This window comes from Loxodonta africana, chromosome X (genome assembly GCF_030014295.1).
Source record: "Loxodonta africana isolate mLoxAfr1 chromosome X, mLoxAfr1.hap2, whole genome shotgun sequence".
NCBI lineage: Eukaryota > Metazoa > Chordata > Mammalia > Proboscidea > Elephantidae > Loxodonta > Loxodonta africana.
In genome coordinates this window covers 156,818,981-156,846,824 of record NC_087369.1, presented here as the reverse complement: position 1 = coordinate 156,846,824, position 27,844 = coordinate 156,818,981, and the positions used below count along the sequence as shown (strand labels likewise).

Here is a 27,844-nt window from a genome sequence, read left to right as displayed (position 1 = left end):
AACTAATAGCAATTTAAGACATAATATTTTTTTAACTGAGAAAAGCTTACTTTTCAGTCTCTCAAGGAATAAAAGAAAGAGAAAGGTATAACAATAAAAATGTTTTCAGAGTGGAAAATTCTTTTCAGAGTTAGAAGTAGGAATTTTGATCAATTACAGTTTATGTAATCCATTTCTGCAGCATTCATATACAAGCACTCATGTCTAACAAGGTTCTAACAAAGAGAACAGCAAAACTGTCCATAAAAACTAAAATATACGTTTTACATTTGCCTGTGTAGTTATGAATGCAAAGTCCAACCTCTGAAATAATTGTTTTCCCCTGACGCCCCTGGGACTTAAGATATACAGTATTCTTTGTGGCTCTTATCATTTCACTCCCTTATGTGGCTAACTATCTTTACAAATGTATAGATTTTATCAATTCTTGCTAGACTGAACTTCTTAGAAAACTAACACTATGCGTTCCCAAAAAACAAAAAACCAAATCCATTGCCATCGAATTGATTCTGGCTCATAGGGACCCTATAGGACAGAGTAGAATTGCTCCATAGGGTTTCCAGGGAGTGGCTGGTGGATTCAAACTGTCAACATTTTGGTTAGCAGCTGAGCTCTTAACCACCACGCCACCAGGGCTCTGAAGTAATGCTCAATAAATCCGTTAGTTGTAAGCTTATTCTGGTATTGAATGTTTTAACATCTTATGGCATAGTTTTTTCTCAATCATGTTTCTAAGACCTGCGGCTTTAACGTAATTATCTTCAGATACTTGTAAAAATATTTAAACAGTCTGATATTGGATTTGGAAAAGTGAAATTGGGGAAAACAATCCAGTTGAAGGGGCACAGGATGAGCTGAGGCAGGAATAAACAAGGAATAGTCAGGAAGCAAGACTAGATTAGCCCTGCTGGAAACAAGTTTGAGAATCAGGAAGAAATAAAAAGAAAAATTAAAAAAAGTTGAGAAACCAGATAGGTGGCTAGTGCAGTTTAAAAAAAATGTTATGGGAAATAAAACAAAACAAAGAGGACTTCTCTTGAAAAACATGGAATAACTGGAAAATGTAGGACCCCAACGCAAGGTACCAGCTGGTTGGACCTGAGGAATGATATCCTTTATATAAAACATTTGCTCTCCAATTTGCCACAGACCCAACTAGACGCTCAGCAAAATGACTGTCAGCTGCCATTTATCACCAGGCCTGGACTACGTCCTGGCTCTCTCAAATGTGAAAAAAATGGAAGTTAACCTAACAGTAACATGTTTTTCAAGAACAATGGTTAGGTCCTCCACCCCCTCCCCCCAAAAATGACCTGACCCACATATCAAATACTCTGTTGTGGGCTAATTTCCTGACTCCAGTGTACATATAAAATGTTAATTCTCAAGCTTATCCTGCTCATATTTTAATTTCAAGTTCTTGATTTAGGCAGGGTTGAAAAATTCTTTGTTGATAATTTTTCCTGTACTTCCAATCCATGTTTCAACTTGCTACCTAGTAGGCTGAATAAACCTCAGTAACTATAAACCCCCAAACTGGGGAGATTAGAAAAAGAGGCCCCGTCCTATTAGAGATCTTTGCCTGGCATCTCTGTATGTAGTATGGTTAGAAATCATACTGTCTTAAGGTTAAGTTGGAAACCCTGGTGGCGTAGTGCTTAAGTGCTACAGCTGCTAACCAAGAGGTCAGCAGTTCGAATCCGCCAGACGCTCCTTGGAAACTCTATCGGGCAGTTCTACTCTGTCCTATAGGGTCGCTATGAGTCGGAATTGACTTGACAGCAGTGGGTTTGGGTTTTTTTGGAAGGTTAAGTTGAGCCACGTAAGCAGAGTTGTCAGGGAGCTGACCCACAGATGAGAGAGGAACTACATAAGCCATGCATGAGAGGAGACAAAAGGAACTAAAAGGACTATGACTTAGCTGAAGTCTGGTAGAAGCCAGAGGGTGGGACATACCTGTTCCTCAGTCAACTGTAGTAGGCCAGGAGTGAAATTGTTTGTAAAAGGAAGAAGGCTTAAGGAATAAAAGGAAAAATAATGCTTTCTCAGGGGATGCTCAGGGAAAATTAAGCCCAGACCACAGATACAAGTAAAACTAAAATGAGACTGCCGGCTTCTAGGACAGGCAGAAAGAGAAGGCTCCTGCGGAAAAGCTGGAATCTGATGACTAGATATTGTGGAACTGAGGGAGGAAGGGCTAAGACTTACCTTTGTCCACCTTAATTGCTGTACATCTACTCTATGTGTTAGGAACTGATCACTGATATACCAATATAAATTCTCACAGCTGAGCAGTTACACACTCAAAACACCTGCTCCAAGAAAACTTCTACAGATTGTACAGAGAACATAAAGAGGGTCAAAAAGAGGCCATGTTCTTGAATCTGTGGGCAAATAAAAAACGCCAAAAGCACTTGGAGTTGGGATCAAGGTAACCTAGGATATTATCACAGGAACACACGAAACAAAACTATAGTAGGAACAGCTCACCTTACACTGATGGTGTTTGTTCCGTTTTTAATAACAGACAACACTATCTCCGATAAAAACTAGGAAACGGAACAGCGCATTAGGGCAAGTTTTCAAAGTTGCCTTAAAAATGCTCAACTCCAGGTTCGTTGTTTTATTACACAGAGAACAGAGTGGCCTCTGAATTACCTAGTTAACTGATAGTTGTCCAATTTATCTATTACAAACTCCTAAAATGGATGCCGCTGTGTGGCAAGCTGGGACATGAACTCCAAATAGTTTACTGGTTCATCCAACAGTTACTACAGTTTTTTAAAATTACATTTTGAAGGAGGCCTCATAAAAACACAAACTTAACAATACTTATAAACTCCAAATAGAAAGCTAGAAAGCAAAAATAAAATTTGAAAGCCATCCAAGTCATTGAAAAGTGACAAGTTACTTTTAAAGCTTTAAAAAGTTCACATTTCTGTTAAGGGCGATGGTACAATTTGGGAACCAGTAAGGGTGATGGTTGAACAACACAATGAACATAATGGCACTGAACTGTACATGTGCAGACTGGTGAAGCACCAAATGATTTGTTATACACTTACTATATATACAAAAAAGCTCAGTGTGTGCTCATGGCATGCAGATTAATTTTAATGTATGTAGATATTCTGTCTATCATTTATATATTAAAATAACCTTTGCTTCACTTTCAAGGATGTATTTAAGGAGACTGGATATAAGGCCAAAGAGAAACTTAAAGTCTAATGATGGAGAAAATCAGATCTCTCGCTATTAGTGAACATGTTTATTTAAAAAAAAATCACAAATATATTTCTTTGCCTTCATTTAATACTTCTTGTGCTTGGGATACTGTAAGTTTGTGTCATTATATAACTCTTATTTATTTGTGCTAATGGCAGAGAGCCGAAACACGTAAATTTATCTGGCTTTGGGGTACGTCTTGGTACTTATTTGAGCATGGGTATGTATTTGGAATTCTCCACAGAGTAAAAACAAACAAAATGCAAGCAGCACTGCAGTTTAGAATACCATCAGCTGGCAAGACCCCTAAGGGTCTAAACATAAAGATCTGAACTTGGGAAGTGTCTGAATCTTTCAGATACAAAAACAAAACAAACCAAAAAAACTTCAAAAGTTCCCGTAAGAGAATTTCTATTCCTCAATGAGGATTTGCAAAGTAGCTGGATGGAGTTGGAGTATTTGATATTTAGAGCAAGGTCAGGAGATCAGATTAAGTAAGGACTTGAGAAGCTTGGTTCATTTCCCTCCAATTTTTCAAAAAACTTCTGAAATTATGTTTCCAAGTTTCTCTTTGGCCTTACATTTCATTCTCCTTAATCACATCCTCAAAAGTAAAGCAAAGGTCATTTTAATATATACCACGAGCACACAGCGAGTTTTTAAAAATCACATTTATGTGAATACAGTCACACTGTATGTATCCTTAAGTTACAAAGGTGACAACAAGGCCACTGAACAAATCTTCAGAAAAAAATTTTATGTTTTTTCCAACAAAATACCCTAAGACAGGGGTCCAGACTGCCACCTGTTTGTACAAATAAAGTTTTATTGGGACACAGCCATGTTCATTTCTTTGTATATTGTCTAGGTCTGTATCAGAGACCATATGGCTTGCAAAGCCTAAAATATTATCTGGCCCTTTACAGAAAAAGTTTGCTGACCTGTCCTAAGGCAAACGACCCTTAACCAGGAGTGTTCATCAAAAATCATTTGCAAATCTTTGAAAAGTTACCTAGCTGGAAGTCCTCCCCACCCCGCAACTTCTGATTTAGTAGAGCTGGTTAAGAACCAGTGCTCTAAGGACACATCTTTGTAAGCAGAAAGCACAGCGGTAAAATTTTACATATTGTGGGTTCTCATTTGCCCTTACTGAATGCTATATGAGCCACATACTCTATTTTAAATAGCACTATGAGTCGGAATCAACTCCACAGCAGTAGGTTTTTTGGTTTTTAGCATTTAATACTTATTTACTATTTTAGACCACTTCCGTCAACTTTAAACTCTTCCCCTTTTGACTGCTACAGTATTACTCTCCTGGTGGGACACATTCCAAAAGTTACTTCCTATGAAGTCTTCTGTCTTCTCAGGTAGAATTGTGGTCCTCTTTCCCAGGTCTCCGGTGGCATTCTTTACATAATTCTAAGGCTAAACCATATTTATGTTTGTAACCAAAGTGTCTAGCACTGTGCTTGGTACAAAGTAGGCACTAAGTATTTGATAAATGGACAGATACATGAATTCTAGACACCTATATGATATGGAGGACTTGGCCAATATAATACCTAAGAAATAATGTAATTACCACCACACGGGGGAGTGGAGGTTGAAGAAATATGAAAACTCTCCTGTCTGAGGCATCCACTGCTCTCCATCATCCGGAGAAACAACCAACTTAATTTTTCCCATTAGATTTCTATTCTCCCTTTTCAAACTGCTTGAGCTGCCAATAACGATCAAACAACGATTAACCAAAACAGAAGAATTTTACGCTATACTACGAACTAGGGCAGTATATCTAGCTCATCACAAAGGCTTCTCACTATTATCCAATTGAAGCCCTTCTCCTCCTTCAAATTCAACCAATGATTAGGGAGTTTCCACTTAATTATTAGAACACTGAGCACAAATGAGACATCAAGAACCGTACTAAGTGTTTTCCATGCCTTACCCCCACTTAATTCTATGCTAGGCGAAGAGAACACAGTCTCTATTCTCCCAGAGTTCACAATACAGTGGGGAAGAAAGGCATGCATATGTAACAAATACAATGCATACTGTGTTAAATTCTATGGCAGAGGTGAACTCTGAAGTTTGAATTGGATCTCAAAAACCAACCTTTTAAGAGGCGCCAGGATGTAGAGATGAATAACATCAGTACACGCACAGCAGTGGGGACAGGAGAGGATGTTGGGAAGTGGGAGGAGACTGGAGTTGTGGGATGCCCTGGAGTAAGGGAAGGGGGGTGGAGAGGATGAGATAAAGGTGGAAAAGGTGGATTAAGATATAACTTCTGAATGGCAGGCTGAGGCCTTTGGATATTATTATGTGTGTTGTAAGAGAACACTAAAAGTTTTGAGTCAGGAAGTGATATTAGCTTTTAAAAGCAGAGATCGAGAGGATAAGAGAAAGGCTGGATATAAGGTAGCATTAAGAAAGAAAAGGAGGCAGAGGTACCCCAGAAATAGAATCAACATGACTGATGTGGAGGAAGGGAGTTAAAGGTAGGATTCAGAAAGAGAAATACAAAGGTTTCAGGGTGGGGAGATGATGAACATTGGTTTAGACAGATTGAGTTTAAGATGCCTACAGGACATCTACGTAGAGCAGACAAATATGCTACCATCATTATATTTCATTCTCCACGGTGTATACTGTATATCACTTATCTCCTGAAAAATTCTGCCTTGCCCTTATCTATATGCTTCTATCAGAGCTGAAATTTCCTGTCTAACATTTAAAAACCCTCCAATTGCCCTATCTTACCTCAACTCTAATCCACTACTGCCTGTCTGGTGTGGCTAACCTGTTTCCTAGACTCATGCCATTTTTTTAACCTTACCATCACTAAGAAGCAGACTTAACTATCTACACGGACAAGGCTCTTCCCAAACAAAAATAAAAAGGTATATACCATAAATTATATATGCAGGATCATGGCTTGCCCAACACCTAGATCATAAACTCTCAAAATTAGATACCCTGTTTCTCTGGGATACCAAGCGCTCCACTGGTACTGAGTAAATAACAATTGCTATGTAGAATTGCCCTTTTTATTTTCAGAGGGAACAAAAAATATCTTGAGGGTAAAAGAAAATCAGAACATTCACACACAAGATATACACAGGGTTTCTGTACTAGAAATAACAAGATAATACTCTTAACAACATATTAAAAGGAGTCTGATTATGTCCTAAATTCAGTACCGTTTTCATCTTCATTCCAAAACAGTATACTAAGCTCTAATTACATTTTTTAAAATGTGATTTTTGGTTGGGTATTTGAAAGACAGTCTAGTATAAACTAGTAATTAGTTTGTAACACTGGAAACCCTGGTGGCGTAGTGGTTAAGTGCTATGGCTGCTAACCGAAGGGTCGGCAGTTCAAATCCACCACGCGCTCCTTGGAAACTCTATGGGGCAGTTCTATTCTGTCCTATAGGGTTGCTATGAGTCAGAATCAACTCGAAGGCAACAGGTTTGGTTTTGGTTTTGGTTTTATACAAACAGTTGGTTTTAGAGTCAACTGACCCTGGAGTCAAATCTCAGCTATGCCACTTGGTAGCTATATGAACAGTCATGCTATTTAACTTCTCTGAGCCTCAGTTTTCTCATCTGTAAAGTGAGAATGAGTATTTACACACCTCACAGTATCACTGTAAGGGTTAAATAGAATCACGTGATTAAAATACTTATTCCAATATCCAGTACATATTAAGTGTTCAATAAATGTTGACTATTTCTACTATTAGAAAAAGCTGAAAAAATATTCAGAGAATTACATAATAAGACGTGAGTAAAATTACTTGGTTTGAAAAAAGGGAAGTTTAAGAGTGATGTGAGGATAGTCATCAGGTATAGGAAAGATTATTCATTTTAATAACAAAAAAAAAAACCCAAATACTTCCCTTAATGAAAGGAGACAGGCCTAGAATAAAAAGCTTTAAATTAAGAGATATCTGAGTTATACGTAAAGATGAACTTCTCAACTCTGATGAGTGTTACACAATACTGGTCCTGTTTTAGGTTACTTGGGTGGAATCACAATCTCTTGCTATATTTAAAAATAGGGCAAACAAAAATTCTATCTTGGATGGCTTGTAGGGAATCTTGTCTGGGGTAAGGAAGGTAAACTAAGTGGCCTTCTGAACTCCTCATCTTGAAGTCTACGCTACATCCGACACAGACGCCAATTAGAACAGTAACTATCCAGTGCAGGTGCTCTCAATGATCTCACCATCTAGTTTTATCCAGAAAGTATGTTCTTCAAATATACTCCACTCAAATGTCTCCTTAAATCAATTTTAAAAGTGGTGATAACTCGTAGTTTTACCCATAAACTTGAACTTCTTGGCTAAATGGCTGGAGAACAGGAGAAGATGGTACAGATGCAGGATCTCCGTATGGCTTCAACAGGAACTGGAAATCATTCTGGAAAAATACATCAACTGAAAAAACCAGACTTAAAAATTAATAAAAGCCTTCATACACTGGCAAATTCTTCCTGGTCCATCTTGGTACTATATACCTAATGATGAAGTAAAAGAGATGAAAATGTTCATGCAGAATGGGTTTCCTCCCCTGATCCTTGCAGCTGACAAGAAAACCTCAAAAAATTGCCCATGGCAACAAGAACACAGAAGCTATATGCGTGTACCTCCTGGTATACTGAGACCTCCCCATCCTCACAAGACTCTGACCCATCTGGCTACCTACATACTTTTACCTCAAGTGCCAGCCTCTTCTCTCTATACTCTTCTCTGGGGCAAGTGAGCCCCTTTGGAGCCAACACCAGACACAGACTAGAATCTGTCTTGAAAGCACTCAGGGAGCAGCACTTCCATTTTCGATTCTTTTCAATGGGTATTCATGACCTACTTTTCACCTAGAAATCCAGACGAACAGAAGCCAGAGCAAACAGGCACACACGATAAAATGCCTTAAAAAGTCAATTACGGAGGCTGATTATCTAGTTTATATCAAGATTATCAGTTATATAAAGCTCTTCACTTTTTTCTCTCCTCCTATTTGATTTATGGCTCTTTTATTGCTTAGACAGATTTACGCAGGGAAAAGTAAAGAAGCAACTAAAATCTGGAATTTTGATTACTTGATAGCACTTCATGTAAAAATAATATAATGGAAGGAGCAAAACTAAAGGCTAAAAGGAGACATAAATTATTTCGAAGTTGAACATATAAACGCTACCCTCCTATCCCCTATATAAGTGATTTCAATCCTAACATTTTGGGAAAGGAGAAGGAGCAAAAAGTTTAAAAGTTCTGCTGTTCTGCTAGATGTCCACAGTCTCAAAATGGCTTCTGAAACACCTTTTCTAAGGTAACTCATATCTTTTATAGCACTTTTTAGCCATGCAACATCACTGTTTAATAAGTAGTGATAAAGCACTATCTCTCTTACAGTTGGAGAAAAGACAAATAAGTTAGTAACTTGTCCAAGGTTACATAATGTGTCAGTGGCATGGTTATTATATATATAAAAAAAAAGGCCTCATGACTTCCCAGCCCAGCATGCTTTTCATTAGCCTACAATGATTATTAGCAGGATCTTATTTTTACAAAAAAAAAAAGAACAATAATTACAATGGTGGCTACCATTTATCAAGTTCTAACTGTGTGTCAGGTACCAGGCTAAATCCTTTATACTACCTCTTTTAATCCTGGTAAATAACCCTGTGAGGCAAGTACTGTCATTATCCCCTTTTTGTAGGTGAGAAACATGGCTCAGAGAAGTAAATAACTTGCCCAGTAAGTGACAGAGCTGGAATTCAAAACCAAACCCAAGTCTATTCCTATAGCTTATGTTCTTAACCACTCCCTAAATCAGGGAACAAATTTAATTATTTATAATACACTACACTTGGGAAGAAAACTAACTCTCTACACTACGACATTAAAAATTGCTTGAAACATCGAGAAGGGAGAGTACTGACATGCCACGGGGTAGTTAACCAATGTCATAAAACAACATGTATACTGTTTAATGAGAAGCTAGTTTGTTCAGTAAACCTTCATCTGAAGTATAATTAAAAAAAAAAGGGAAAAAAATGCAAATCCTCAGAAGGGGTTGGAACTAGAACAAACCAATTTGAAGTCCTGCTTGAAATCCACCATCCAGGGACTTTTACCTCCTATTCACCAAATGCAGTAGCTATTTTTATTTATTATCTTACCATGATTCCTAGTCTACCTGTATGACCATTACTTTTCTTTTCCTCTTCCTCATCTAATTCATAAATACCGACATTCTCCAAGATTCAATTACCAAGTTGCTGTCATTCTCTTTTCTTTGAAATCCCATGCATTTAAAATTATCATCACTATTTAGGAAGATTATTCCCCAGTTTTTATTCCAGTAATCACTTAACTGCAAAGTATCATTTAAAAAAATTACCTGAAACAATTTATAGTAGTGAAACTTTATACAAAGTTCTGATGGCTTCTTCACAAACAGGTTTAAATAAGTTAAATTTCCACTGAATTTAGCAATGCTGCCAGACGTATGCTATTGCTTCATTTGAAACCAGGCACTGCATTTTTTAATAATGTCTTAAAATTAGGGATCAAAACTGCTCCTGTTCTGACCAGAGCAGCACGCCAAGTGACCAAAAATGCTAACAAGTCACGATGTAGAAGCATTTTCCAGGAATATCCACAATGCCAAAGGATAAATACTAGGGTAACAAGGTTTACAACACAACCAGTTTCAAGCAAATAGTATTCTTTCTTTCTATTTGAACTTGTTTTTAAGGACTAGCAAATAAAAACGTGCTGTTCTGGTTCTGATAAAAACCAGCAAGCCATAGTAATACGAAGAAAATGAAAACTACCAAATAAAAATGACTTTTTTGGGAAAAAAAAAGGCACTTCCTATTGCTAGCTACAGTTTTGGGGGCAGGGAAGATAAGCATTTTCACAGTTCTCACTACAACAAAAAAGTCTGACCTCTGAATTCCCATTTATAACAATACAGATGCTAGTTAAGGTATGGCACTGTTTCTTAACCTACAGCAAATCTCAAATGTTCTCTTTGAATTTGTGTTTCTTCATACTGCTTTTTTCTAGTACTAGAGGACTGCTTTTTGAAATATATTATTCCTGATTATCAAAATGACAGTCCCTGTCTTTCCATCACCATTTCATCCAGAACTTAATTATGTAATCATTTATGTATTTATGTAATACCCACCATCTTAGAGTTTTGGTGAAATACGAGATTACTCAGCGCCTAAGAACATGAATATATGTTCTACCAAATCCACCTTTAAAATAACAGAACACTTAAGAGTGAAGTTACTGAAGGTACATTTACGGATGTCATTACAATAAAGAACTCAAATGAGAAAAATGAAAATAAATCTTTCAGTTAATTAAGTGTTCCAAAATAAACCATAATGTGTTGTGAGTGCCAACTGAGATGACACTATTTTTCCAATAGAGCAATATAATATCTTGCCAATCTGGTTTCTGGTAGTGAAGAAAACAACAGGAACATTAGTATAGCTTCAGAAAAACTCCTGTGAAATTCACTGAAAAATACCCAAAGTCATAAGTGCTGTTACATAGCTGGTCCACATAAAATACTTTGTTCAGCAAATGCTAACATTTTCCTCCTGAAATGGTACTATCATTTTCATTTGTAATGACATTAATTACTTTACGATGCAAGATGAAAACAAATTAGAACTTAATTATGTAATATACTCAAATGAAGACTTTAACACACAATACCCTCAAATTAAGCAAACAGCAAGTAAACACAGTCTCCAAAAAGTAATTCTTTCTGGAAACAAAAAACTGAATACTATGACCATTGATTCACTCCTTTTTAGGTGAACACTAAATAAGTTAAATTCAGCTTTCAATTTTGCTGGTTCAGAAAAAAAAGAGTGCAATTTAAAATTATACTCAGTTAATAAAGCAATACACTCTAAAATAAGCAATTTCCTCCTTAATGAGCTTAATAATTTTTATCCTCAAGAGGCAGAAATACCAACTTACCAGTTTTGTGCCTCTTTTTATTTCCTTTTGGACATCTTCAATAGAAAATCCACCAAGACTCTCATTATCAGAGTGTGATGATACCAAAGCAGATGAAAAGAGCTATAAATTACATTTAAAAAAAAAAATTGAGGTTCACACATAAAGAAATTGCAACAAAACAATGAATAAGATGGGTAAATTTAAAAGGACATTTTCTAGTTAAAACAGCATAGAATTAGTGATAAATTATTTCTTAAAAATTTAAATGAGTTTTTTTTAGTATTCAGGAATACTCATTCGCTTTTACGATTTTAGTAAATCGGGTCTTTTGGTTGCTGCCAGTATACTTACCATACATTTATGGTGTGCTGCCACCTTCTGGTTTTCAGATATTAGTAACTGTCCACATTCCTTGTCTCTATTTGACTTACAAAAGCCACATTTGCGCTGTCTTGTAGGCCCCTTTTTCTGTTCAACTGAGCTTGACATGATTTAAAAATGGCCTTTAGAATGCCACTTTAAGTATCAAAAAACGCTACAGAGAATAAGAAGGGCAACAAAATAGTTAATTTCATTTTAAAACCAGTTTATACATGTTCACGTAAGTTGTTTAATATTTATTTGACCTACGTTTTAATATATACATTTTAAAATGGCTATTTGTTACAGACAAATTAATATTAAAACCTAAGATGCCTTCAGAGGGAAAAACATACGAAGATGACTAAATGAAGTTTAAAGTAACTGAGAAAATTAATTGCTCCCAAATTAGGGAAATGTGAAATAATTAGAACTATTTTTGTGTGGCTAAATGAAAAAGGTACAAGGTATGATATTAAATTGTCATCTGCTGATATAATGCAAAATATTTTTCACGTATAGTTAGGTGCCCCTTCAAGTAGACAAAGAAATATGTATCTAACAAGAGAGCAAGAACGACTTAAAACACTATACAATACCCAGAGTGGACAGAATTCTGTAACTGCACAATTTCTTCAAGTTCACATACTGATAAACCAACAAAAGTGAAATATATTTACTTTTCTTTAATCATGACTTTGTAATTTTAAATTTAATTTTGTTTAAAAATATGTATTTATCTTTAATAATCTTTGCTATTCCATTTCTTTTCCAAGTAAAGAAAAAATTAAGCTTGTAACAATAATCTATTCAAAAACAGACCCAAGTATTTATAAAGAACTATAATAGCTGACTCTGAGATTTACTCCAAAAGTCTGCTGTAATTAATTAAAGTTGCAAACTGACAGTGGTCTTCTAAATGCAGTAACTTCCATGCTTAAATTAGGAATATTGTGTAAATAAAGGAAATCTTTTCTGAATGAGCCTTAAATTTAGTAAAATCATAATTACAGGTAGTATATCGTCAAACAAAGGGAAGAAAAGCTGTAACATGGAAGATTTCAGATTTAGATCACCAATCTCGATATAAATTTTTCAGAAGAGTACTAAACACACTTAAAATCGGTTATTTGATTTGTGTACTTATCCCAAATCAGCAGGACTAAGCAGTTTAGGACCCACAACACACATCACAACAAACAAAAGCTCAAATATCTGTCTTAAAATTAATTAATTAAATTCTTGCATTTTTCTACATATTTAAGCATTTTCATAATACTATGTTGAAAAAATTGACTTACTAACACGACATTGCAGCTTTCTGAAAAGCACTTGTTCACCAACAGGAACAGCAGTGGCTGGGTGCCAGCAAGGTAATATTTACAAACCATTCAGCATTCAATATAAAAATTGACATATTTAATATTTAAAGTGAAGTCACAAATAATCTTATCATCAATTACACGTAAGTTTTTCGTTTTCACTTAAAACATCAAAGGCCCTGACAGTCTCTGCTTTGATGAGTTTTATAAACTCTAAATGCTATCTACAATTTTAAATACCTCAGTCTCTCAAAAGGCATAGGATACTTTACGGTATTCACAGCACTGGCTATAAACCCTGAAACTGATTGAAAACAGGCAGCAAATACTTTTAGGATGAAAGAAAAAAAGGACATAACAGAAACAAAAGAAACAAAAGGGGAAGTGTGTTTGCATTTGCTCGGGCAAGTATGTGTTCAGCAGCTTTATCAAGAGTAGAGTCACCAAAATCTTTACAATCAACTATGCAAAATATGAAAATTCAGAAATAGCATGAAAACTTGTTATCTGAAATCTAAATGAGTTTTCTTTATGACTATGCAATAAATAGCAGTCACTCCAAACTCACTGTAACACATTCAGCATTTCTCCTAGTCATCCTGGCCAGTTGAAAGGATGGCCCGTTAGAAATCTCATCTGTGCATGCGTCCTTAATGTGTGATTTCTACATCATCCCAGCACTGGCTATGAAAGTGGTGTTAAGATAAAGAAAATTCATAGAGAAGAACATAATTTTTTATTCTTAAAAATAATTCTGAAAATATTATCTCAAAAATCCTATCCACATTGAATTCTGCCTCTTTCAACTTATAAACAGGTAAATTTCCTCATCCTAATTTTGAGAACCTGCCAAAACCCCCAAAATCTAGAAAAGAAGTATACTTTATTTTGCATTCAACAATATTTTGGTGCATATTTTCTATAATCACTTTAAATTTAATGTATAAATTGAATACAGCCACACAAAAAAGTGCACCAAACCAATTAAAAACTTTCCCCAATGTGCAATGACTAAATGGATTTTTCCACTAAAATTAAAATAATGCATCTGTGCATATCTTGCTAAAATTTTTTTTTTACAGCCTCCTTGTAAAATGAAGCGGAGAACATCATGGAAACAATGACTCCTTGCAAACACGTCTTTATCATAAAATACAGATTTTTATCTAATGCTGTCAAATTTGTGGTCTCTTAAACAGCATTAAGGGCGTGCCAAGGACCAATATTAAGGGGTTCAAAATAATCCACAGCTATATGTCATCTTAATTTCGGTCTAAAAGGTTTTTCAGGGCATGGAGAGATCAAAGTTTGATGCTTTCACCTAACAATGAAGTCTTCTCCTTAAAAGAAACACAACATCCATAATATCAACAAGCAGCAATTAAAAGGCAAAGATAACAGCGTGAAAAATACAGTTTAAATGTCTCGGGGTGGGGGGGGGCCAGATTAGTTAGGCTGAAGCAATCAATTCGTTCCTGATTTTCCAAGATGCTGCGAAGCACCGAGGTAGAAATAACCTGAAACATTAAGAAGAGCAGTCAAAGACCAACTCAAGAGCTCACTGAACCCCTGGTAACTGAAAGATCATTTTTACGGAAAAAGAAAACAAACAACCCCGGCCCCTGCAGTCCCGGAAATTAAAAAAAAATTCACACACCAGCAAATTGACACATACGGATCAAAATAAATAAAGGTGATCTCCAAAAGAAGTCGTATTTCCATCAGGAAAGTTACAGTGAGGAGAAAGAAACGAATGAGATGTACCGGAAGGGCACCTGAATTTGGTTGCACGATATTATTACATGCTTCGCACCGCTTTTTGCGGTTATTCAAAAGGAAACTGAAGGAATTTTCCAGTTGTTTCAAGCCCCAGGGCAGAGAAAGAATTTGAATGGTAGGGATAAGACAATATTAACATAGTAAGCCCACGAAAATAAAAGATTTCCCAAAGTAGATGCGTAATCAACTTACACGCAGAATATCGAAACGAACAGAAATCTCAAAAGACTACGAAGACTACCTTGCTGTTCGCCCACATAATAAAGGATGGTACACAGAACGTACCGAACTCTCTCCGTTATTTATTCCTCAATACGCACCAAACACCAAGATCTCCTTTTAATCAAGTGCTAGATAAACCCGCAAAACTACCTCCCTCCAAAACACTTTCGTAGGTTCCTTTCAGTCCCAAAGTCAGGGTCATCTAACCGTCCTCTTCCAATTCCTCCCGAATTCGGGGAAATATCCTAGCACTTTCTCTTTTTTCTCTTCTTCCCTCAGGGGCTCGCCCTCAAATAGGCTTCGTTCTCAGCTTCGCCTGATACCTCAGTTGCACCCCTAACTCCCCCCACCTCGGAGTTTTTCCTCATTCCGTCAGGCTAACCCCTTTTGCCATACAAACAGTTTTTCCCCACTAGGACTCTCCCTCCTTCCCAAATACGTCTTAAGCAAACGCAAAGACTAAAAAAATTCTCCGTTTTTTTTTTCCTTCTCAAAAAATGTTGCGCCCCCTCCCCCGAAGTCCAGGCTCACAGCTGACTCTCTCCCTCAGCGCCTCCAAAGCACTTTCTCACCATCTCTTCCCCAGTGCCTTCAAAGAGCCACGGAGCGGCGCTTCTGGGGTCCCTGACAATAAAGCGAGACCACCAAGAGTCCCCCTTAACAACGGGCAGGGGCGGCGGCCTGGCCACCGCCATCCTCCTTGTCTTCTCCCGCCGGGCAGAGAATGCGGGGGGTGGGGGTCTCAGGGTTCTGTGGGGACTCACCAGCGGGGCCCAGAGGCGGACGGCACGAGAGAAGCGCCAATGAGGGGAAAGAGAAAGAAGTCGGTCCCGGTTCTCCGGCAGCGCCTGAGAGCGGGGCTCTGTCGCCGGAGGTTGTTTCCTTTCATTCGAGGAGACGGGCTCGCGGAGCGCCCTTACGTCGCCCCCCTTGCACGCACACGTCCCACAAAGCGTTGGTACGTTCCGAGGGCGCCGCGGGACCTGATTGGCAGTAGAGACGGGGCAGTTGAGGCTGCGGCGCCAGGGCGCATGAGCGGATACCGCCCCCTGCACGGATGGGGCGGCAGGCCCCGCCTCCGGCTCGCGCGCGTACCTTCTATTCTCTGGTCTGCCGCTCAGCCAAGTGTTTGGGGGCAGGATCTGCGAAGGGAGAGAAAGCGATTCAAAGATATCGCTGTGGGTTGGGCGGAGGAGGGGCAGGGACTGGAACGGTTGGACTGGGGCCCTGGGTGACCGGTTTTCAGCAGTGGTTCGGGTGGCTAGGCCTGATCCCTTGCACTTGTTCACCGAGGCCTTTCCACATCCATTATTTCATTGTACTCGCGTGGCATCCCCTGGAGCTCAGAAGACCTCTCCGTTTTCATTTTACTGCCAGGAAAGACTGAAAGGCTCGCAGTGGAGTCCGACTGCCTAGATTTAAATTCTTGGGGGAATCATTTTAACCTTTGTACCTTATTTTCGTATTTAAAATGGGGATAAAAATAGTACCTCAGGGGCTAATTGCGAGGAAGAAATAAGATAATACAAGCAAAGCATGTACGGGTGTCCCTGGGATGTAACAGGCCCTCTATATAAATGCTGGGATTATCCAGAAAAGACAAGTGATTTGCCTTTATAACCCACACAGGTAAACCTGATACTTAAACGAGCGCTTACCCCTTTGGTGTATCGAGCCAGACTGCTTGGGTTTGAATTCCAGCTCCCCCACTCCCTAGCTCTATGACCTTGAGCACACTGCTTTACGTCTTTGTGCCTCAGTTTCATCCAAAACGGAGATTATACTAGTATCGATCTCATAGGGTTGTTGTGAGAAACAAATGAGTTATATGTATCTGTAAATCCTACAGAATAATGCCTGGCACATAGTATGCCATATGTACGGGTCATGGAGCCCTGGTGGCACAGTGGTTAAAGCACTCGACTGCTAACGAAATATCGGCTTTCGGGGAGAAAGATGTGGGGGTTGGTTTCCTAAGATTTACAGCCTTGGAAACCCTATGGGGTCGCTATGAGTTGGAATGGAGTCAACGGGCAGTGGGTTTGGGTTTTTTTTTTTTTAACGTAAGGGTCAGCCTGTGTTATTTTCTACTGGGCTCACAGGCTGCAAGCCAGTGTTTTTATGTTTAAACACATAAAAAATAAAAAAGCCCTAACAAACCAAGGAAAACTTACAGATACTCTTCAAATAGCTGTTTTTTCCAGGAGTGGGGGTGGGTTTCCACCGTTTTGATCCAATGCTGTTTTTATACTGTTTCATCATTCTTTTTTATTTTTCCCTGCAATGTCAACCTTGAATTGTAATTCCCTCCAGGAACACAGTGACCATGTTAGCGTAAAACTGCATTTCATTCAAATAGGTACCTGATAAAAGTAGACAAATCAGTCATTTAGCCGCACAGGGCCCTTAGGCCTTTTTACCAAGGCCCTGTGCTGCCAAATGGAACGGCGAGAGATTTACATAAGAAGATCCAGAAACATTTACAGTGTGTTTGAAAACAGATCCCAGACATGGGTGCCCCAGCATTATTTTTCCACCGGCTTTACAACCTGACACCTAAACTTTACATACTCGCTGATGTCTGATGGGACTGATGGTGTGTAAGTGACAAAATGCAGTGCCTGTGCTGTGTGTCATCTTTTAAGGACCTTCCCCAACACCCACATTTTGATAGCTTTTATTCATTCTTTCACCCATGTATTCATTTCAACAAAACTTGATTCAATAAACATTTGCAAACCTACTAAGTTCTAAACAATAGGAGACATAGATCAATATAACTCAATGTCTAAAGAGGAGACAGACAAGCAAACAAATACACTATGATGTGACAAATGCTATATTAGGTTTTTCCTGGTCTGCCTGGTGCAGACATTCCCTGCCTGTAATCTACAAAGTACTATGCTAAGGTACAACACAACAGTCAATAACACATAGCACCTGCCCTCAACTGTTTACAATCTAGTGAGGAAAAGGCAAATAGCTATGATAGCTGTGGAAAGAAGTACAGAGAGAGTTCAACAAAGGGAGAGATTGGTGACTCCAGATAGTTTCAGGCCCCAGGTCTGGTCCAAACACATCAAACCTGCTGCTGTCGAGTTGATTCCGACTCATAGCAATTCTTTAGGACAGAGTAGAACTGCCCCATAGGTTTTCCAAGGCTGTAATCTTTTAGAAGCAGACCACCACATCTTTCTCCAGCAGAGCAGCTGGTGGGTTTGAACTGCCAAGCTTTCAGTTAGCAGTTGAGCGCTTAACCACTGCACCACCAGGGTTCCTTCCAGGGCTGGTAGTCAGTCCAATTAGCATGACTGATAAATGCAGCCTGTTATTTCTAGGGCTGCAAAAAGGAATCAAGATTGAGATAACAAGCTCTTAACAATACCTGAGGATGTAGCCTGTGATCTACTAATCTCTTAATGATCACCAGGACTCCCCACCAACGCTTTTCCAATCTTTTTCTTCAGGCTCCAGATCCCCCTTTGTGTACCTCATTCTCAGCAAAGGCCTTTACTTCCTGACTTACTGAGAAAAGGACTATCTGAGCTAAACTATCTTGTGCAGTCATCCTTCAACACTCAGAGAGAGAGTTGTCCTTTCTGCTCTCTAAAAGCTAAACCTGTGCTTTGAATCACACCCCTTCCAAGCTCTGGAGGAACTGACTCTCTACTTATTCCCCCCTCCAGCAGCATCAGTTGCCATGAAATTCAACGTTGGCCTTCAAATGTATAGGATTTATCTGCCCTCCCTGCCAGACTGTGCTGTCTACCTCCAATTGCTCTCCAATTCCTCACTCAGCAGATACGTACACAGATTTTCTGTATGCCAGGTATTATGCCAGACACTGGGGATTTAAAAAGGAGTTAAGACACAACTCCTGCCTTCAAGGAATCCTCAGTCGAATGAGGAAGAAAAACAAACAATTTTAGTACAATCAATTAACTACTAAAATAGATACATACCAGGCTTGAGGATTCTACCCAACAGAGTCAAGAAAAACATCACTTGGTGGGGGGGTGGAGTAGGGGGGCAATGTTTTGAGTTGGGTCTTGAAGGACAGGTTGGGGCCCAGAAAAATCTGGATTCTGTCTTCTTGACATTACTAAAAACATGCTCAAAGGCCACACAGGATCTTTTTAGCATATTCAATGACTTTTCTCCACCTTCATTCTTGACATCTCCCTTACTTTTGACACTGTTGGTCGGTCATCTGCTTGCTCCTAACAACAGTGCTCTAACTCTGACTGCTGCTATTTCTGTCTCTTGTGGAGGTTTCCCTTCTTTATAATGCAGACTTTTTTTCTAAACTGAGTCTCAACCCCTCTGCCAGTCTTTTGCTCTTACAGTCTGTCAGTTCTTAAACTTTGCAAGTGAGAATTACCCGGGGGGGCTTATTAAAAATTCAGATTTTTGACGCCACCCACTGGAGATTCCGAAGGTCTGAGTACTGGAATCGACCTTCTTCAACTCCCCAGGAGATTCTGATGAAGATCTGTTGAGGACGACCTGTAAAGAAATTGCCCTAGGTTCTTTTTTTTTTTTTCTTTTTTTGATAATTGATACAATTTCCTGACTTCCACTACCCTGAAAACAGCTGCTTAGCAACTGTATCTGCTTTGCTTAGATCAACCCTGCCCTTGACCTCAAATCGCCAAGTTCAGAACAAATTCATCTTCTTCAGAACTAAAAAACCAACTTCCTTTCCTATCTGAAATGTTTCTGTATAAAATACCACTAGCATTTCTGCTCCTGCCTAAATCAAACGCTGAATTCGCCTGTCTGCCTATGACCTCCTTTCTGGCTATAATCATCATCAGTGGATCATTCATTTAGTCATCAAATACATATTGTTCACCTACAATGTTTTAGATAAAAATGGACACGATCCGTTTTGATGTAGCGGTACAGACAGGCCTTAATCACATAAACAAATGTAAAATTGCAACCATGACAAGTGCAAAAAGAAGTAAATGTCACTCAATATGGAACTGAAGTCTATTGATATTTCGTATATTGAGTATATTTTATATTTTTTATTCTTTGTTTTTAAAATGGATGAAGCATTTTTTCACTTTATTGTTTTTTTCATTTATTGTGGTAAAATATATATAACATAAAGTTTGCCATTTTAACTATTTTTAAGTGTATACTGTGGTGACATTAATTACATTCACCATTCACCACATTATGCTAGGAGCCCTGGTGGTGCAGTGGTTAGGTGTTCGGCTGCTAACCAGAAGTTCAACAGTTTGAATCCACCAGCCGCTCCTTGGAAACCCTATTGAACAGAGTAGAACTGTCCTATAGGGTCGCTATGAGTCGGAATCCACTTGACAGCAACGGGTTTGGGTTTTGGTTTAATGTTTTGCTACCATCACCACTATCTGTTTCCAAAAGTTTTACATCTCCCCAAACAGAGACTCAGTAACCCCTCGACATTAATTCCCATTCTCCCCTCCCACCACCCTCTGGTAACCACCAATTAACTTCTGCCTCTACGTATTTGTCTATTCTAGATATTTTGTTAAAGTGGGTAGATTAAGCATTTGTAATGTTTCTGTGGCAAAAAAAAAGTGGTATTTATTTGTATGGGATGTAGCATAAGAGTCAAAAGCCTTGGGTTTCAATCCCTAGCTTGCCACTAACAGAGTAACCTTGGGCTGTTCATTTGACTTCTCTGAACCTTAGTTTAGACATGAGTAAAATGAGAATCGTAGTATTTGCAACGTTGTTGTGGGGCACAAGGACAGATAAAGATATTTGTGAATGTTATCGCCCCAACATATATGAAAGACAGCTATTTTTCTGTGTATCCTTTGACTGTCAGCTAATCTCTGATTGATCTACCCATTGGTGTTGGTTTCCAGCATTCGGGCTCTGTGCTGTTCTACTTAGTTTTTGCTGTTTGCTTTTTAACTTCCTCTTGGTGTATTGGTAAGACTTTACAACATTCTTAACTCTGCCCAGTTATTCAGGTTCATCATGGAGGAGTTGGGGGCCTTGGTGGACTTTGTTGTTGATAGCTCTTCCTTGTTTAGCAATTTGAGGCTGGGTATGATAAAGGGGCCCTGACGGCTCAGTGGTTAACAGCTACGGCTGCTAACCAAAAGGTCGGCAGTTTGAATCCACCAGCTGCTCTTTGGAAACCCTATGGGGCAGTTCTACTCTACTATAGGATCGCTATGAGTCAGAAACGACTCCACAGCAACGGGTGTTTTTTTTTTTTTATGATATAGAAACTGCCCAGTTAACTAGCAACTGGGGCAGGGGAAGTGCTTTAGAGGCATTATTAGCTGAACCTAATATAACATATGGATGGTAATATCGGAGAAGTAACTGAACTTCAAAGTCCTGGTGCCTGCAAAATAGTAAAAATTAACATTGTCTGCCTATTAACGGTTAACATTGACTGCATATTAACAGTAACATTGGCTGCATATTAACAATTAACATTGACTACATATTAACAGTTAACATTGACTACATAACAGTTGACATTGACTGCATGCAATTTTTTTTTAATGCATCAGACACCGTGCTAAGTACTGTATGTACATTATCTTATTAGATCCTTGCAGCAACCCTAAGAAGCTGTTCTGTATGTTTCTATAATGTTCTCAAATCCCATAAGATATAAATCACTATTATGCTTTCAAAATACATGTGTATAATCACTCATAATATGAATTTAGAAATAGAAGTATGTCTACCTTCATGAGGCTCTCTAACATTAACTATAAGCCATGAGAAAGTTATTTAGAAAATTTCTGAATTTGGACATAGATACATAGAAGCGCGTGAAGTATGTAAAGAATGTAAACAACCTTTAAGTTGACTTTGACCTGACATGCTGTGATAAAGAAGATATAGTTAACCTTTGTAAACTGTCCTTGAGACATAAATCTAAACAACCTCCCTAATCTCTAACCCTGAAGAAAAAATGTGACATTCTGGTAATCTTTAACCCTGAAGAAATGACATAACATACTAGTCTTTGACATCACACTGACCCTTGTTGTGTGAGGCCAAGGTGAGAATTTGACATAAAAACCCTGGATTTCTGCTCACTCCCTGAGAGAAAAAAAAACTAAGGCCGAGGCAAATCCTCAGAGCCTCTTGAGACTCTGCCCACTGCTGCTGACCTTGGACCCTAGCTACAAGGGACCTCTGCCCAGATAGAGCCATAGTTAAACCTTCCTCCCAAGAGTTCTTGTTTAAGGTAAAAGCCTGAAGTCTATCTAAAGAGTTGGACTCTAACCATTGAACTAACATTGTAATTGATAATTCTGATTCTCCAGTTCTAAATGCATGTTGTGAAGTCTTACTTGCATGCCTTGCCATGACAACCTTGCAATAAGCTAAATGAGTTAATGCATGATAAACCTGTGTATCTCTCTATTAATTTCCTAAGATAAAATGCTACCCAACAATTGGTGAAGTCAGTAGTTATTATCTATCATTATTAGCTATTGGTTGTTGATTGCTAATTATTGATTTTAAAATCATTAAAATTAATGAAATACAGACTTGCACACATGGTAACACCTAGACTAACTACATTTGAACAAAACTGGGTCTGTTCAGTGTGGAAAAGAGCTATTGGTCAGTCATATTTACAAACTGAACCTAAGTGGGCACGAGACGGAAAATTAAAAGCAATACTGAAGGGCATGGAGAATCAGAAAAGCTAAAGTTTATTATTTAAATTACTAACAAAATGAATAAGCTCAGGCAAATATTCCTCTAGGGTCAAGAGAAAGAATCATGTACCCCCAAATGACAATTCTAGGAGGTTTACAGGTGATTTGGTAAGGGACAAACTTAAAATAAATGATACCCCTGATGTCGGCCTGATCAATTGACTACAGGAGATATAGCCTAAAACTAAAAGGGCTAAAAAGAAAGAGGTACCCACTCTATTGTTAAGAGCCCTCAATAATATAAAGAAAAAAAGGGAATATCCTGACTAGGAGGATAGTGTAAAAAGGACCTATCTCAAATTCTGATTCATTTGCTCCATTAAATAATGATCCACTACCTGGAAATGAGCCTTGGTGGTGCAGTGATTAAAGAGCTCAGCTGCTGACCAAAAAGGTCAGCAGTTCAAATCCACCAGGCACTCCTTGGAAACTCTATGGGGCAGTTCTACTCTGTCCTATAGGGTGGCTAGGAGTCAGAATCAACTCGATGGCAACTGGTTTCGTTTTTTTTGGTTTATCTGGAATTGATGATTATCCAGATAACCCATAAAAAAAATCTCATAATTGGTTTTCATGCCCCATGACAATTGATAAAATTACTAAAAATAAAAATGATGAGAACCCTATCAAAGAGCATTTTCAAGATAGAAGACGACTAAGATGAGACAAGAATTCCAACAAACAGACACCTCCACCAAAACACAGTGGCTTTTAAAACTCTGGTCAAAAGTTGGAAGAAGCTCAAACCTCACTGGTGATGACATAATACAACTAGGTGCAATCACCAATGATGCTAAGACTGAATCAAGAATTAAGGGCTCTAAACTCTTCAGACATGGATTGGACTAGACAATGGGTTGGTGAGGGATGCTGGTGAGGACTGAGCTTCTCAGATCAGGTGGACATTTTGAGACTATGTTGGCATCTCCTGCCTGGAGGGGAGATGAGAGGGTGGAGGGGGTTAGAAGCTGGTGAAATGGACACGAAAAGAGAGAGTGGAGGGAGAAAGCAGGCTGTCTCATTGGGGGAGAGTAATTGGGAGTGTGTAGAAAGCTGGGTGGGTAGCAAGGTGTATATGGGTTTTTGTGTGAGAGACTGACTTGATTTGTAAACTTTCACTTAAAGCACAATAAAAATTATTAAAACAAACAAACAAAAAAAAAGAATTAAGAGCTCTAGGGGAAAACCAAACAGATACAGAGAAGTCAAGGTCATTGTTTGACTGGGTGGCAAAAGCCTGGAAAAGCAGATGGCCACTCCCAAATTTAGTGGCCATAAAGACAGGAGAGTGGACAACTGCAGATGAAGCCACAGCTATCCTAATGAAGTTAGGCTTACAATGATCTAGGATGGAAGGGCCAACAAACCAGTAGAAGCTGAAGCTACAGACCAAATTAAAAACATAATTCTTAGGTCAGCACCCCCATAAGACAGAAATGCTCTATTTATCACACAGGCAGGAACAAACACTATAGGCAACCTAATAGATTTATTTAGGGCAGCTGAGAAGTTAAGTCAAGACAAATATTATGCCTTTCAAGCCAATTTTAAATTTATATTCAACAATAAGTTTAATTCCAATTTTAGACCCAACCAACCTCCACCTTTTAAATCCAAATTGGAAGCAACCCAGACTGGCACACCAGAAAGAAGAGCGAACAATAGAGAAGGTAGCCGGGAAGAATTGAGGGTTACGAATATAGAAGAAGTGAATTTAGTAGATTTAACCCAAATTCGTAAACCCTGGTGGCATAGTGGTTAAGAGCTACAGCCGCTAACCAAAAGGTCTGCAGTTAGAATCCACCAGGTGCTCCTTGGAAACCCTATGGGGCAGTTCTACTCTGCCCTATAGGGTCCCTATGAGTAGGAATTGACTCGACGGCAATAGGTTTGGTTTTTTTGGTTTTAACCTAAATTCAGATGAGTTCAGAAAGGAAAGTATTTACAAAAACCCAAACGGAATTCAAGAGGAGCAATAATGAACAAATCCCATGTAGAAATCTTAGAAGGAAACAAGACAGCCAAAATAGGGAATGTATTAGTAGACATGTAGAATACAGACCAAATACCACCAGAGCAGAAGGAGGCTCGAGCAAGGAGACTTAATCACACTATAGGGACTTGGCAATCTCCGTTTACTGGCCAAAGCTGGAGACAATCACCCATATGTGACTATGGCCATTTCCAGAGATAAATGTAAAAATGAGAATGTACTTATGCTTGTAGATACAGGATCCCAAATTATCATGGTTCATGGAAGCCTTTTGAAGATGCGATTGATAACAATAAAGGTCATATAAAAGGGTGAAGTGGTAAACTAGGTGAAGGAACCTGGGTGCATAGGTTTGTTTCAATTGATGATAATCCTCCCATGAAAATTAATTGTTTAATGTGACCTATGCTAGAAAATATTTTAGGTATGGACATTATACTTCCATACTTATCTAATACAGAAAAGGAGTCTATTTATATTACTAATTTAGCTATAGCTAAATGGACTCCTGTAGTATTACCAGCTGTTAAAAGAATTGTTAATACCCTGCAATATGATCTTAAAGGAAGATTTAAAGATATCTCCGATAAAATTAAAAACCTTTTAGATAAAGGAGTAATTGTTCCAACCATCTCCCTGTATAATAATCCAATTTGGCCCATTAAAAAACCAGATAGGTCATATAGATTTACTGTTGATTATAGAAACCTAAATAGAGTTTCCCCTAAAATAGAGGACACACTTCCTGATGTATTATTTGATTAATAATATCACAACAGAAAAAAGGAACTTGGCATACAATTCCAGACTTCAGTGATATGTTCTTTGTCATTCTACCAGTTAGAAAGCCAACCCATGACTGCCTTTACATGGGAAGGTAAACAATTTGTTTATGATATTGCCTAAAGGTTATATACAGGCCCCATCATAGAGCATAACTTAGTGAATCAAGATTTACACACATTTTCCAGCACATGCCCACGTAGTGACACAATCATGCCTTACATAGGTGACATCATAATAACAGGACAAAATAAGGTTGGCCAAGAGAAAATGAAATTAGAACTCATTTCTTATAGAAAGACGATGGGCAATTAAGCCTAGTAAGGTACAAGGAAGGAGCCCTGGTGGCACAATGATTAAGAATTGGCTGTTAACTGAAAGGTTGGAGATTTGAACCAAACCCTATAGACAGTTCTACTCTGTCACATGGGGTCCCTTTGAGTCAAAGTAACTCGATGGCAACTAACATTAGCAACAACAAGGTGCAAGGACCAGACACAACAGTGAAGTTTTTAGTAATTAATTGGTCATCTGAAGGAAGAAAAATTCCAAATCCTGTAACAAACAAGTTATTACAGATATTACCCACCCCCCCAATACCAAAGAAGAAACACAAAAACTAATAGGTTTATTTGGATAGTGGTGACAACACATACCACACCTGGGAATAATTCTCAAACCATTCACTTGGGGGCTTACACAGGAACATGCTCTAACACCTTTAAAAGAAGGAATACAAACATATCAAACTCTTCTCTGCAGACTGAATCAAAACTTGGATTGGATTGCTTATATATTCACAAGATTTTGCCATATGGTCCTTATGGAATAAAAGCCCCACAGACTCTAAACTTAACCCTACTGACTTTTGGTCTAAAAAGTTTCCCTGAAAAGAGAAATTGACAGTTCCACAATAATAGTAGGAGACTTCAATACATCACTTTCGTAAAGGAGAGAACATCTAGAAAGAAACTCAACAAAGATACTGAAGAGCTAATGAGCATAACCAGCCAATTTGACCTCATGGACATATATAGAACACTCCATCAAACAGCTACAAAGTACCCATTCTTTTCCAATGCACATGGAACGTTCTCCAGAATAGACCACATTTTAGGCCACAGAGCAATGCCCAACAATTCTGACCATAATGCCATCAAAGTAGAAATTAACAACAGGAAGAGTAAGGAAAAAAAATTACATGGAAACTGTATAACACCCTGCTTAAAAACCACTGGGTAACAGAAGAAATCAGAAGTGGAATAAAAAATTTCCTAGAATCAAATGTGAATGAAAACACATCTTACCAAAACCTTTGGGATGCAGCAAAGGCAGTCCTCAGAGGTCGATTTACAGCAATAGATGCACACATCAAAAAAGAAGGGACAAAATCAAAACATTAGCTACACAACTTGAACAATTAGAAAGAGAACAGCAAAAGAAACCTGCAGCCACCAGAAGAAAGGAAATAATAAAGATCAGAGCAGAAATAATGAAATAGAGAATAGAAAAACAATAGAAAGAATCAGCAAAACCAAAAGTCAGTTCTTCGAAAGGATCAACAAAATTGACAAACCGTTGGCCAAACTGACAAAAGAAAAACAGGAGAGGATGCAAATAACCCAAATAAGATTTGAAATGGGGGACATTACAATCGACCCAACTGAAATAAAAAATATCATAATAGAGTACTATGAAAAACTATAGTCCAACAAATTTGAAAACCTAGAGGAAATGGATAAATTTCTAGAAACACACCACCTGCCTCAACTAACACAAACTGAGATTGAAAATCTGAACAGATCCATAACAACAGAAGAGATTGAAAGAACTCCCCCCCCCCAAAAAAAAAGAGCCCTGGCCCAGATGACTTCACTGGAGAATTCTACGAAACATTCAAAGAAGAGCTTGCACCAGTACTACTCAAACTATTTCAGAACACAGAAAAGGAAGGGATACTTCCAAATTCATTTCATGAAGCCAGGATAACCCTGATACCAAAACTAGGCAAAGACACCACACAAAACAAGCAAGTTACAGACCAATATCACTCATAAATGTAGATACAAAAATTGTCAACAAAATTCTAACCAATAGTATCAGCATCATATCAAAAAAAAATAATACACCATGACCAAGTAGGATTCATACCAGATATTCAAGGTTGGTTCAACACTGGAAAATCAATCAATGTAACCCACCACATAAAAAAAAGAAAGAAAAGAATCACATGATCATCTCAAGTGATGCAGAAAAGGCATTTGACAAAGTCCAACATCCATTCCTGATAAAAACTCTCAATAAAATAGGTATAGAAGGGAAATTTCTCAACAAAATGAAGGGCATCTATACAAATCCAACAGCTAACATCATTCTTAATGGAGAGAGGCTGAAAACATTCCCCTTGAGAACAGGATCAAGACAAGGATGCCCTCTATCACCACTCCTATTTAACATT

General features: G+C 38.2%; 1 protein-coding gene across 3 annotated transcripts in view; it reads right to left on the bottom strand.

Moving 5' to 3' along the window:
• The window catches only part of PHF6 (PHD finger protein 6), a 64,570-nt gene extending 48,742 nt beyond the window's left edge, over positions 1–15,828 (bottom strand). For 2 of the 3 annotated variants that reach the window (XM_064277600.1, XM_064277598.1), the window contains exons 1-3: positions 15,675–15,828; positions 11,579–11,762; positions 11,246–11,347 (exon numbers count right to left, since the gene is read on the bottom strand). In XM_064277600.1, the coding sequence (XP_064133670.1) occupies positions 11,246–11,347; positions 11,579–11,716 (240 nt within the window). In that variant the 5' untranslated portion in view covers positions 11,717–11,762; positions 15,675–15,828. Of the gene's footprint in view, positions 1–11,245; positions 11,348–11,578; positions 11,763–12,888; positions 12,946–15,674 lie in introns of all 3 variants that reach the window. The other variant, XM_064277599.1, reaches the window with a different exon arrangement.
• Positions 15,829–27,844: the final 12,016 nt, after the last annotated feature.